Source organism: Ochotona princeps, chromosome 19, assembly GCF_030435755.1.
Source record: "Ochotona princeps isolate mOchPri1 chromosome 19, mOchPri1.hap1, whole genome shotgun sequence".
Classification (NCBI taxonomy): domain Eukaryota; kingdom Metazoa; phylum Chordata; class Mammalia; order Lagomorpha; family Ochotonidae; genus Ochotona; species Ochotona princeps.
Window position 1 is genome coordinate 31,307,080 of NC_080850.1, and position 12,484 is coordinate 31,319,563.

Below are 12,484 nucleotides of genomic sequence, written 5' to 3' on the forward strand. Positions count from 1 at the left end.
GTGACATATGGGTGAGGGAGTCTCGTAAGGGGGGGGTCCACCAAGGTGTGAGACCTGGAGTGTGTGTTAGTTTTCTGTAGGATCCCAAGGGACATTCTGGGCTGTTGTACAAAACAGCCACACTGCATTGCATCCCCACCAGCCACACAGGAGGGCTCCAGGGTCTGCACTAATCACCACCATTCTTTTTTTTTTTTTTTTTTTTACGATTTATTTTTATTTAAAAGAAAACTTTTTTTTAAGATTTTTTTATTTTTATCACAAAGTCAGATATACAGAGAGGAGGAGAGACAGAAAAATCTTCCATCCGATGATTCACTCCCCAAGTGACCGCAACGGCTGTTGCTGTGCCTATCCGAAGCCAGAAGCCAGGAGCCAGAAGCTCTTCTGGGTCTCCCATGCGGGTGTAGAATCCCAAGGCTTTGGGCCATCCTCAACTACTTTCCCAGGCCACAAGCAGGGAGCTGGATGGGAAGTGGAGCTGCCAGGATTAGATCCCCCGCCCATGTGGGATCCCAGCGTGGGCAAGATGAGGACATTAGCCGCTAGGCCACCGTGCTGGGCCCTAAAAGAAAGCTTTACAGAAGGAGAAGGAGAAAGCTCTTCCATCCTCTGGTACACACCCCAGATAGCCACAATGGCCAGAGCTGTGCTCATCGAAAGCTTGGGGCCCAGTGCTGCTTCTGGGTCTCCCACATGTGTGTGCAGGTGCCCAAGTGTTTGAGCCATTGGCTGCTTTCCTAGGGCATAAGCAGGAAGCTGGATCATAAGTGAAACAGATGGGTCTCAAACCGGAATCCATGTGGGATGCCAGCACTGCAGGTGGAGGCTTAATGCACTATCCACCTTTTTAATACTAACTATCCCATCAGATATGGAGTGGTATCTCACTATGACTTGGATTTGCATTTCACTAATGGTTTCACAGGAATGTGTGCATCCAGTAAGAGACAGCATCCACTTTAGGGAGCAACTTCATGGATGGCAGCTGAAGGCAGTTGGCTCTGCAGACCTGATCTTTCTGGGCTCATTAATGCATTCACTGAGTAGAGGTTTGCAAAAACACCTGTTAAATCTCAGGCACTGTGTTGGACACTGGACTTGGTGGCTGATGGGACAGACATGGCTCTTGCCATTATGAGCACATATTCTCATGGACCAACTGGGTGTTGGCAGCCAATAATTGTGTGCCTGGTTACTTAAGCACCTTGGAGTGAGTCTTGTGAGTAGAAGAATGAGGGGGGCTTCAGAAAGCCTGTGCAAATATTAGTGACTAGTAAACTTATTTTGGTGCCAAAAAACACTTTTCTTGCAGCTTTTTTCATAATGCACATTTTCTAGGAACTTTTTGAAGACTCCCCCTGCCCCAGGAGCTCAGAGAAGGATCAGGGAGGAGCCTGGCCTGTGAGAGGCCAGAAGGGGCCTTTCTGGGGGGGCTGACACGTTGGCAGGTCCTGGGCAGGTGCACCTAGCCTCCCTGCCCCTGTTGGAACACACAGAGGGCCAGAGCCCCAGCTCTAAAGGCAGCACAGCCCCAACCCACCTAGGGAGGTGTGGAGGGGCCCTATGCCAGGAGCTCACTGAGCTGATATGCCCACTGCGAAGCTAATGGGTTAGAAAGGAAGGAAAGGATGTGGTCCAGAGCCCACTGTGATGGCCCCTTGGAGTGAGCTGTCTTGGAGATTGGAAGTGGTGGTGCTTGGCAAAGGTGGCTGTGAGGACAATGGAGGACAAAAAAATCAAAGCGGCCCCCGGGGCTTTGGTTGGCACATTGGCCACAGGTGCAAAAGGGGCAGCAGGAGATGGTGGTGGAGACCAAAGACAGGGCTCAGTTAGGGATGTGCTGGCTGCAGGAGCCTGGGGCCATCCTAGGGGAGGCTCTGGGGCACAGGCAGATGGCATGCATCAGTGTCCCTGTCTGGGGACTGCTCCAAAACCAGGGAGCACAGTGAAGAAACACAGATAGGTGGGCCAAGGAGTGTGGACTTGTAGCCCTGGAACCCACACTGTGTATCTGCAGGTGCAGAAACACCCTGGCTCATGCTTCCTCCCTAGCAGATCTAGGTTAAGGCTGTGGGGACTCAGGGAGGCCCTCCTGTTCCAGGGGAGGAGTCTGGGGCCACTTCCCCTACACCCTCTAGGACTCACTCCCCAGCCCTCCCTTTGTTTCCTGGGAAGGGACCCAGCTCAGTGCATCCCAGCTGGGGTTCCCCCTGTCCTCAGGTTTCAGTGAGCCTGACACATGTGGAATAAGCCCAAGCATGCAGCTGCCCATGGTGGTCACTGCTGTCCTCCGGGGTGACAGCAGTGGGGGTACAGAGTGGGCAGTCTCTGCCACAGGTCCCATGGGCTACAGGTCCAGGCACAAATGTCTCGGGCTGAGCTGAGGCCCAGGCCCACATGCTTGGAGAGCCCACACAACTGGGGGTCCCAGCACACAGTCAGCTGGCTGGCCCTGCATCTTTCCCTGGCCTTCCAGCCAAGGGCAGGACAACCTCGAACCACCCCTTCCCCCCAGCTCCCCCACAATGAGGGAATTTTACAAAGGACAGTGTGGTCCTTTGGGCTGTTCTTCTGGCCCCTCTCAAATCCCCAGGTCTCATTGACCCAGAAGTGGGACAGAGCCCAACCCGAGCTCCCTCTCCCAGCCGCATGTGGGTCGCAGCTGGGGCCTGCAGCAGAGCCCAGGGGAGACCGCTGCAGGGCTGGGCTGCCAAGGGGCAGGTGGGGGTCGCCCTCCTGCCGGGCTTTATCAATGAGGGGCCAAGCACACGCAGCTGTGTATACACTCACAGGCCGCGCTCCATCCATCTCCCACACGTCTAAACACTGTGGGCGCCAAGCGCCTACCCCTCACTACTGCCTCCCACCTCCCCACCCTTGCTGAGGGGTGACATGGAGACCCCTGGAGCCCCAGGAGCCCCAGGAGCCCCAGGAGCTGGGGCCAGTCAAGGCCGCTACTAGCAGGAGTAGGGGGAGTTGGCCATCCCTTTCTAAATGCCCCTGCCTGGGATATTCTCTTCCAAGTGACATTTGGGGCAAGAACTTTCCAGAAAGCACCACCGATGGGGGAGCAGAGCTCAAAACCAGGTTTGCAATCTGGGTTAGCAGCTCTGCATACTACCCTTCTGCTCTCACTCCTCACATCCCAGCGGCATCCCCTCCTTGGCCGAGCCCTTGTCTCCTCCCCAGCACAACCTCAAGTTGTGACTGATGCCTGAGCAGTGGGTGCAAGACCCATAGGTCCCCTCCACAGGCAACAGCTGCCTGGGGATGGGAGGTCAGGGGACCTTGGATGCTCAGAGATACAGAAAAGAGTGACCTCTGTGACCTCCCTGCAGCCAGTCCAACACCTGGGAGAAAGGGAGTGGGGAGTGGAAGCTGGGGTGCCGCCCATATCTCTCCAGCCCTGAGAAGGGGTCAGTGCGTGAAACCTGCTGTTCCCTAAGGCCCCACTCCTTCCAGCCACTCCCTGGTTGGCTGAGAAAGTCCACAGTGTGAATGGGTGTTTCCGACTCTTGCCCGCACTGTTTCTTGCCCCTTGCCTCTCAGCAGCTTGTATACCTGCAGTGGCACCCCAAGAAGAGGAGAGCAGGAAAGGGGCAGAAAGGCAGTTCCTTCTGTCCCCATTCCCTCTCTGTCCCTGGTTTCTAGAGGCTGGCACACAGCAGGGGTGTGGGGAGGGTCACACTGGATGGAGCCCCCTTGTTCCTGCATTACTGCTCAGCCACAAGCTTTGAGCAGTGTCACAAAAAGCCACAAAGGTGATGCCCCAAGGACCCAGAGAAGGTGGCTGTGGGTCACCAACATGTGTCTCTCCTACCCTCAGTGAGCACCACTCTGTCTTCATGGTCGGGGCATGCCCGGAAGTGCAACGAGACAGCCAAGTCCTACTGTGTCAATGGAGGCGTCTGCTACTACATCGAAGGCATCAACCAGCTCTCCTGCAAGTAAGTGACTGGTGGGTGCGGGCCTGAGGCAGAAGCGGGCTGCAAGACGCTGGGGCACAAGTGGAGGGCTCTAGACAAAGCGGGCTTCAGGCCACTGGCAGGGGTTTCCAAGGGCTGTAGCCAGGAGTTCCGCCTACTTCCTAGTCCTTTCTGTAGCAAAAAGAGATGCATGTTCTAAGGGACACCAGGACTCCTGCAGTGCCTTCCCCATTCTGTCACCTGTGACCCCACTTTCTCCAACACCCTAGGGAGATGGAGCTGCTAGCCCACAGCCCTAGGCACTGGGTGCTGTCTCTCCCTGTGTCCCGTGTTCCACTCCCCTTCCCATCCCTGCTCCCAACAGTTCTCCCAACATTGTTCCCAGGCTCAAGCAGAGCCTTTGGTAGTGGAGGGTCTTTCTCCTTGCAGTCTTCAGGGGAGTGGAGAGGTCTGCTCTGCTGGACCCTCCCATTCAGATGTGCCCTGGGGTGCTGCCCCAGCCCCCCATTCCCCTAGCCTGCTCACCAGGGTGAGAGGCATCTCCCAAAGGGGAGGTCAGCGCAGCCCCAGTAGAAGCTCCAAACCACCCCCACCCATTCCCCCTCCTCCAGCAAACAGGGCAGACAGGAACATGGTGGTCAGGAGGGGTTTGCTCAGGCCCAGGAGGATCTCCGAGGCAGCTAGGCCCCCAGTGGCCCTTGGCAAGTCCTCTGGCTGGTGTGTAAGGAGTGGGGGTAGCTGGGGGAGGGCAGCACAGATGAGCCAAGTTGTGGGGAGAGCTAGGGTGGGGGTGGCCCAGTTGAATAGTTTTGGTCCAAAGCACCTGGGCAGAGGCCACCAGAGTAGGGGGCTTGACCTCTGATCTCCCACTCTGACCTCCAAATCTGCTTGCGCCTCCCCAGCTGCAGCCCTCCCAGGAATGGGAGACTGGTGAGGAGGCCAGGGCTTTGGCAAGGCCCCCTTCCTTGCCCCGTGGCTTCCAGAGGCCACCTCCTTCACACTCACCCTCAGTGCCGAGGGCCGAACAGTGGCTTGGGCCCCCACTAGCCTCCTGGGCTGACTCCCTCCCCAACCTACCCTTCACCTGCTGCCCTCCCCAGCCTCCCTGCGGGGACAGGGACAACACCTGAGCAGCAGTAGGTCCTCCACAGAAGTTCTCAGCCATAAGTCCCTCTCTACCCGCCACCCTTCCCCCAAGAGGCTGACAGAGTCGCAGCCCCTGATGCACAGCTAGAACTGTTAGGGACAGACCTACAGGAGATGGCCCCCACTGTCCTCAATCCCTGACACACCAGGCTTCTCCTCCTCCTGCCTCTTCACCCCGAACCTCAAACATCCAGCAGTGGGGCACTAAACCGAGCCCTGGCTCCAGACAGGCAAAGCCCCAGGCAGACAAAGCCCTAGCCTGTCAGGACAGGTTCCAGGGCTGAAGGGAATGATGAGAGCCCATGCGTCCAGTGCCAGAGCTCAGTGTAGGAAAGGGAGTAATGGGCTATCAGGGTACCCAAAGGACTCTGCCAACCAAGCTAATTCCCCTTCCTCTACCCCAGAGTCCTGGGTTATGTCCCAGTCAGTCTGAGAGGAACAGAGGGCACAAGCCTGAGCCATTGCAGAGATGGTGCCCTGGCTGCCCTCCCTCACCAGGACCACCGGGATCCACTGCTTAGAACGTGACCTTGGCCCCCAGAGCTGGCCCCTCCCCCTCCCAGTTGCCCTAAGTGTGCCCCAGTCGGGGCACCTGGATGATCCCCTGACTCCAATGATCAGCCCATACAGGCCAAGTTGATCCCTGGCAGGTCCTCCAAGTTGTGCTGGAGAAGGGCAGGGGGTGGGGAGGGCAGGGCAGAGCCAAGAGGTCATCCTGGGGGTGGGCGAGCGGGGAGGGAAGGGGGGCAGGGCAGGCCTCTTGGGGTTCCTGATGACACCTGAACAGAATGGGAAGGAAAGAACTTAGGAAACGGAACTCACGTCTACCATTTGTGCTGTTTGTTTACTTTTTATTTTGATTTTTTTGCATTTCCGCTTAGCTTGGATAATGAAACTACTCTGGTCAGTTTCATTCCGGTTTCTATACGAGTCAGTTTTCCTTCCTGGTTTTCTTATACTTGTTATGTATTGGTTCAGGACCCCGCAGGCAGTGTTGGGAAGCAGGCACCTTCCGGCCAAAAGACACAGTGTCACTGATACTGAATTTTGTACTACCAAAGAACACTTAAGGGAATTTGAAAATGGGGGACCAAATCAAGGTGACTGTCCCCTGTCTGGGCCAGACAGGGGGTTCTGCCTTCCTCTTGCTGCTTTCTCCTCTTCTCTCCATGTGTTTGTTGAGCACGGTTGGTGCGTGACTATTGGGGACTGGTTCAGGGGATGATGACAGAACAAGACTCTCCACAGCCCTGTGCACATACCAGTAGCATGCCTCCCCCCACCCCATCGCTCATCCTCCTCCCCCTGCCCTCCACCCCATCTGCCTGCTTGTCCTCACCACACATCTCTACCCCCTCCCTCCAGGGGCTTGGGCCCACCTCATCCTCCATCCTCCCCTCCCTGGGTGAGGGCCGCACACATGGCATTATCCCCAGGCTACCAAAAGCAGAAGCTGAGGCCCAGGAGGCGGGGTGGGGAAAGGGGAAGGCAGATGCCCTGCTCCGTCTGTTGCCACAGATGCAGCCCACAGGGCTTTCCTGTCTGCCCCATCACCCTGCTCTTCTCCAGCGCTGGGACACACCTTCCTGGCAGGAGAGCTGAAAGGCTGGCAGCAGATTGGTCCTCTGTGCCCCTGGCCCTCCGGTGATCCACCCCTGCTGCAATGGAAACCACCAGCCACCTGCCACACCCCCATCTGAGTTCAGACTCCCATCCTGGCACTAGGCTCTGGCCTCCAGCCCCTCGTCGTGGGCTAGGTTAGTGAGGCATTGCTTCAGCCACCCCAAGCCCTCTCTAAGGAAGCCCCAGACTTCACAGGTAATTTAACAGTGAGAATCACGAGTGCCCAGGAGTTCCTGGAAGAGCAAGTGCCCCACAGCCCAGCAGACTCCAGCCCCTCAGCCCTGCACCGACAATGCATACCCGAGACCTTTGCTTTCACCCCACCAGTGAGGAATCTACTTTCTTGGAACAGGAAGGGTGGCATTACTCCAGAGATTACATTTGTGCTGTGGTCACTGGTGTCCCCTGTGACAGTGCAAGTTGGTGGCCAAGGAAGATGTGAGGTTGCAAGCAAGCTAGCCCAGGCTGAGTATGGGACTAGGGGCACAGGTTTGGCCGCTATCTTTGGTCTCACGGGACAACAGCCTTGCTTATCAGCAGTGGGAATAAAGTTACCCTCTGTCCCACCTGCCCCTGTACTCCCTTGTTTCTTACACACACACACACATATACACACAATGTGTAACACACAAATATACACACTTAGGTATGCACACAACTCATATATAGTCATGTATCTATATGCACACACATCCATATATACACACTCGTACATACACATACACTCACATACTCAGATCAGCACACACATGGTGTTCCCTGCTTCCCAGCAGATCCCTCTTGTTCCTCGTGGAGTCTAAAAGTCATTGCAGTGACTTCCGGGGTCTTCATCTTCCAGCCACCAAGGTCCTTCTGTCCAGGAAACCCTCTCCCCCTCCCCAGGCCAGCCCCATCCCAAGTGAACATCAGCTTCCAACAGCTGAGCCTGGCTGAAGCCAGTCAGGAAGCCTTGGCCACTACATTCATTTTCCTGGGCTGGGCTAGGGACAAGTGCCAGGGACCAAGGAAGGAGGTGTTGACAAGGGCTGCTGCAAGCCACCAGCTCAGCAGAGGGCTATGCTTCAATGTCCTCTGACACCTGTCCAAGTCCAGAGGGCCAGCTGCAGCTCAGCACGTGCCCAAGGCCAGGGCTCCCCTGGGTTGCTGTGCACAGGTTCCTGCTGACAGTGGTGCTGCTGTCACCTCACCTGCTAAGGACCAAGAGGCAAGGCCAATACAGACCTGGCTTTGAGGCGGGAGGTGTGAGGATGAAGCCTGCTGGCCCTGCCCTCCAGCTCCACTTCACTTATGTGACCTTGCTGGAGTGCCAAGAAGAGCACAGGGTCAGCAAGTCTCCCTGAAACCTGCAAGATGGGGACTCACTTGAGGGTGGGGTACAAGGGTAGGCAGAAAATAGAAGGCAGTGGGCCACGGGGCTAAGGACAGGGTCAGGGAGATGGGGAAGAGGGCCTGCCTTGCAGCAGTGAGGGAAGCCCCCAGGGAGAGTGAGGTGCAGGACAGTCATGGGCCAGGGCAGGGGCTCCCAGGCAGCCCCTGATGGGGAGCAGGCTTCCAGTATCTCCCCTGCAGACACCACCTCCCCTGCCCCTGGTGGCAGGAAGGCCCTCTATGAGAGGCTGGTACTTGCCGCTCCTCTTGGGCTTCCTCTTGCCTCTATCGTCCCCCCCCCCAAGCTTTTCCCACACCCCTGCTGTGCTTGGGCAGTCCTCCCCCAACTGGGCTCCACTTCTGTGGTCAGATGTGCTCAGGGCATACCAGAGTCCAGCACTCATCCTGTGACCTCAATTGTGGTCTTGGGTAGACCAGTGTCTGCACAGTTGTACAGAGCTCTGGGACTGGATGCCCTAAATAGAGGTGGGCACAGAACACTCCTAAGAGAACAGATACCACAGCTCTTAGCTGGCTCTTGTCATGGACATGCAGCCTGGGCACAGCACCACCAGGCTTCTTTGAGCTCTCCAGGACCACCCAGGGCCCAGGAGAGCCTCTTGCAGGAGCCCAAGGGGTGCCTTCCAAGCTTGCTGTGGCTCCTGGTCGCTCCCTGCCCGTCGGCTGCCTGACCCTGCAGAGGACTGCAGCTCTGACTTCTCGTGGCAACAACAGAGCAGTCAGCCAGCTACCCCCATCTCCCAGACCCCACCTTCCTAAGTCATCGTCCTCCCTGCACCCCCCAGTTCCCCCTCCCCCACAGAGCCACATGTGTTAGAGATTGGTGAGGTGGTTCCCGAGCCCTCCACCCAGTCCCGACTCCAGCCCCTTCAGTGACAAGCGTGACCCCAAGTGCCTGACTTGGTTTTTCTCATTCATCACTGTGCGCTTGATTTCTGACCTTAGCCTCGCGGGTGATGCCAGTTTGTTCTGTGATTTTTCCCCTTTTCCTTCTCCAGATGTCCAAACGGATTCTTCGGACAGAGATGTTTGGAGAAACTGCCTTTGCGATTGTACATGCCAGATCCTAAGCAAAGTATGTTTGAAGATACAAACACAAGTCCCTGCTCCTTAGGAAGCTTCCGCTGCAGCCCCCCAATGTAGGGCCTAGGGCCAGGGGTGTTGATTGTTTTGATCTTTGGCTGTTTTTGTTTCTCTTCCTTTTTTTCTTCTTTTTTTGTGTTTTGATTTGTTTTTTATTTTTGTTTTGTTTTGCTTTTTCATTTTTGGCCTAATCCTTGGGTTTAAAGTTCAGGGCTACAGGTAAGGGGCAGAGTGGCCAGGCCAGTACAAATGGTAACAGTGGTGAGGAACCCAGCTGGTGCTGGCAGGAGCCCGTGCTGGGGTGTGGCGAGGCCTGTGGCTTGCTATCCTGGCTCTCTCTTTCTGGTTTTCTTTCTTTTGGTAGGTGTCCTGTGGGATACACCGGGGACAGGTGTCAGCAGTTCGCAATGGTCAACTTCTCCAGTATGTCTCTTTCTTCTACTTCTTCTCTTCCCTGGTGACTGGCAGTCCCCTCTGTGGGAGGGATATGGCCTTGCCCAGCAAGCTGGGGACGGCAGGGCAGTAGGGACTTTCTTGGGCTTCTCACAGTCCTTGGGCCCCTTGAAAGCCAGTGCAGAGGAGCCCAAGACAACCTTGGGATCCTACCACCTTACACCACCATCCTGCCCGGACACGGTGGTGTGGAGCTCCAGCAGCCTGGCCATGCAGAGTGAGAGGCTCCCCTACCTCCAAAGGCTGCTTGAGGGCATCAGGCTGCTAATGGGGCTGGGCATGTGTATGTGCACATGTGTGCATTGTGTTCAAGAGGGAGAGAGGTCCTAGGAAAAGCTGTCTTGCAGTCTGGCTTGCGTGGGTTTATTTGCTTTTAGGTCTGGGGACCTGAATGGGGAGGAAAGGGAGTGGATGGAGAGAGCAGGAGCCTGGGCAGTGATTGCCTTGGGTGCCAGTGTCAATCACATGGCTATAGGGCTCAAAGGGCACTGCAGTGCCCAGCTGGGAGAAGGAAGGATCATTTTGAGCTGAGTCCCTACAGGAGATCTCATTCCCTCCTTTCTCTCACTTTGGAGGTTGGAGCTTTCTGGTTTGTCCCATCTGCTTTGAAAGAACAAAGGGAAAAAATTTGAGCCGAGATGCAACCTCATGTGTTAAATTAAGGATTTTATTTGGCGCATAAGAGCAGTTCCTTCCAACTCCACCAGGTGGAGGTAGAGCAAAAAACTGCTCACTGGCACTGGCCTCTGGGTCGGCCCACCTAACTCCTCTTACCTACCTTCCTCACCTAGCACAGAGGACCAGGTTCCTGCCCCATCTACCCACCTCCTCCATCTTTCTAGGCAGGGCATCTGGGACCCAACAGCGGTTAGGAGCCAGCATGCCAGGTGATACCCGGATGCTGGAGGGTGGAACTATGAGACACGCCAAAGGTGGCACCCAGGCTAGACTGTGTTTTAGGGCAGTCCTTGGCAAGAAGGCATCCTGGGGTTTGAAGTTTCAGGGCCAGAGAAAGGAGCCTTCCCAGGCTCCCCTCGGACTGGAGCACAACAGCCAAGAAATTCTCTTCCCATTCCAACCCATTAGGGACCTAGAAGCCCCCCAGAGTACAGGCTGATGGGTCTTGCCCCAAGCTGTCTGCACAGAAGGTGGGAGGCAGTGCCCCCCGCCGGCAACTACTGGATAAAGACAGAGGCTGCAAGCAGGATACAACAGAATTCTGCTGAACCCATGCTCTAGGAGAATTTCCAAGTCCGTTCCAGCCAGCAGGCAGGAGGGAGCTCAGAGCAGAGCAGCCAGGCCCAATCATGGGCCAGGTGAAGGGGGGGTGCTCCGCAGCCGAGAGCCTCCTGGGCTGTGGGAATGTTGTGAAAGGGGAGTCCCAGCCCAGCAGCACTCTGAAGCACAGGCTGCTGTCCAAGACCTCACTGCCAGCTGGGCTGCTTCAGCTCTCAGCTCAGATCTGCTGCGAGGCTCAGCAGGGCCCCAGGAGTCCCAGAACGCGGCTGCAAGTGCAGCCCGGCCTTCTTGCCTGGGTCCTTGGCTTTCTGTAGAGGATGGCTGCACTTTCCACACTTCATCCCCAGCAGGCAGGGTGAAGTGTCAGCTGAAGTGTCTGGGCTGTGGGTTCTGGAAGCGGATTGGTTTTCTCATCTACAAAGTGGGGCTTAGCAGAGGGCCTGCCCTATGTGTAAGGGTACGAGCCAGGCCTGACAACCCCCAGCATGCCGGGGCCAAGGCTTAGACCTTCACCCCTTGTCTGCTTGACACCCTCACACAGACCAAGTTAGCTGAGGCAGTGGTGACAACAGTTCTTCCCAGCTCCTCCAGCACCCCACTGGCAGCCCCAGTACTCGAACCCTGGGACTCCAAGCTTGCCCACCTGTGCACTTTTATGAGAATGAGCTTGCACATGCATGCCAGGAGCACACACTCATAATGGCACATTCATCCCTGCCTCCTTATCCAGGTCTCTGTGACCATGTATCATTAACACACATCAAGGATGAGAAGTTGCATATTGGGTAAGCCTGGTCCTGGGGCACTCCAGCATCGGGTGGCCATGGTTAGCAGTCAACATGCAAGCTTCTGGCCAATGAGAGCCTCCTGTGCAGGAGTGAGGGGTGCCCTCCCCTCAGTGGAGTAGCAGCAGTCGAGGCCAAGGGCCACTCAGAACCCCAAGGCTGTCCTCCTGTTCCCTGGCCACATCCTCTGACCTCACAGGTCATGTCGGCTACCACGGGGACACTTAAAACAGCACTGCCCTTGGGTGCAAGCAGAAGGCCCTTCAGAGGAATGACACAGGAAACTCTACAAGAGTTTTGGGAGCCCTGCCCATATGGCCACTATCCTCAGGAATGGCCAGGCAGTCCTGCCCCAAGAACTCAGTGGTGAGAATAGCCATAACTTAGCCCCAAAGACCCAAAACAGGGCCTCCAGCCTCCCTTCAGCCTCTCATCTGCTGTATGGTCATCCTTAGGAAGGTGTCCTAGCCACCACTGGGCCTGGCTTCCTCAGCTGCTACAATCACCTTGTCCCAAAGTGGGGCCCAGAGCTCGCAGCGTCACAGGTGCTGAGGCCAAGCCATGCTGCTCTCTCAGGGGAGCATGGTCGGGTATGGAAACAGCACATGCTCTTGGAAGATTCCTGGACTGTAGGCCGCCGCTAAGTAAGAATGCCCCAAGAGTCCCTGAATTTGGCCATTTGTGCACTTGGCACAGCCCATCAGCCTTAGGAGGGCCCAGAGAGCAGTGCACAGACTGTCCTACACACAGTCAGAAGGCCACAAACAAACCAGACATCCAAGAGAGTTCACCACTCCCCCAGCTTTGGGTTCCACAGGTGTGGAGGGCTGGCATCTG

The 12,484-nt window shown here is 56.3% G+C and overlaps 1 protein-coding gene across 5 annotated transcripts in view; it reads left to right on the plus strand.

The window, feature by feature from the left end:
- Positions 1–12,484, plus strand: part of NRG2 (neuregulin 2) — a 218,419-nt gene that overhangs the window by 195,342 nt on the left and 10,593 nt on the right. For 2 of the 5 annotated variants that reach the window (XM_058677465.1, XM_058677467.1), the window contains exons 5-6: positions 3,830–3,950; positions 9,086–9,162. In XM_058677465.1, coding sequence (XP_058533448.1) covers positions 3,830–3,950; positions 9,086–9,162 — 198 coding nt within the window. Of the gene's footprint in view, positions 1–3,829; positions 3,951–9,085; positions 9,163–9,534; positions 9,594–12,484 lie in introns of all 5 variants that reach the window. The other 3 variants (XM_058677466.1, XM_058677468.1, XM_058677469.1) reach the window with 2 other exon arrangements.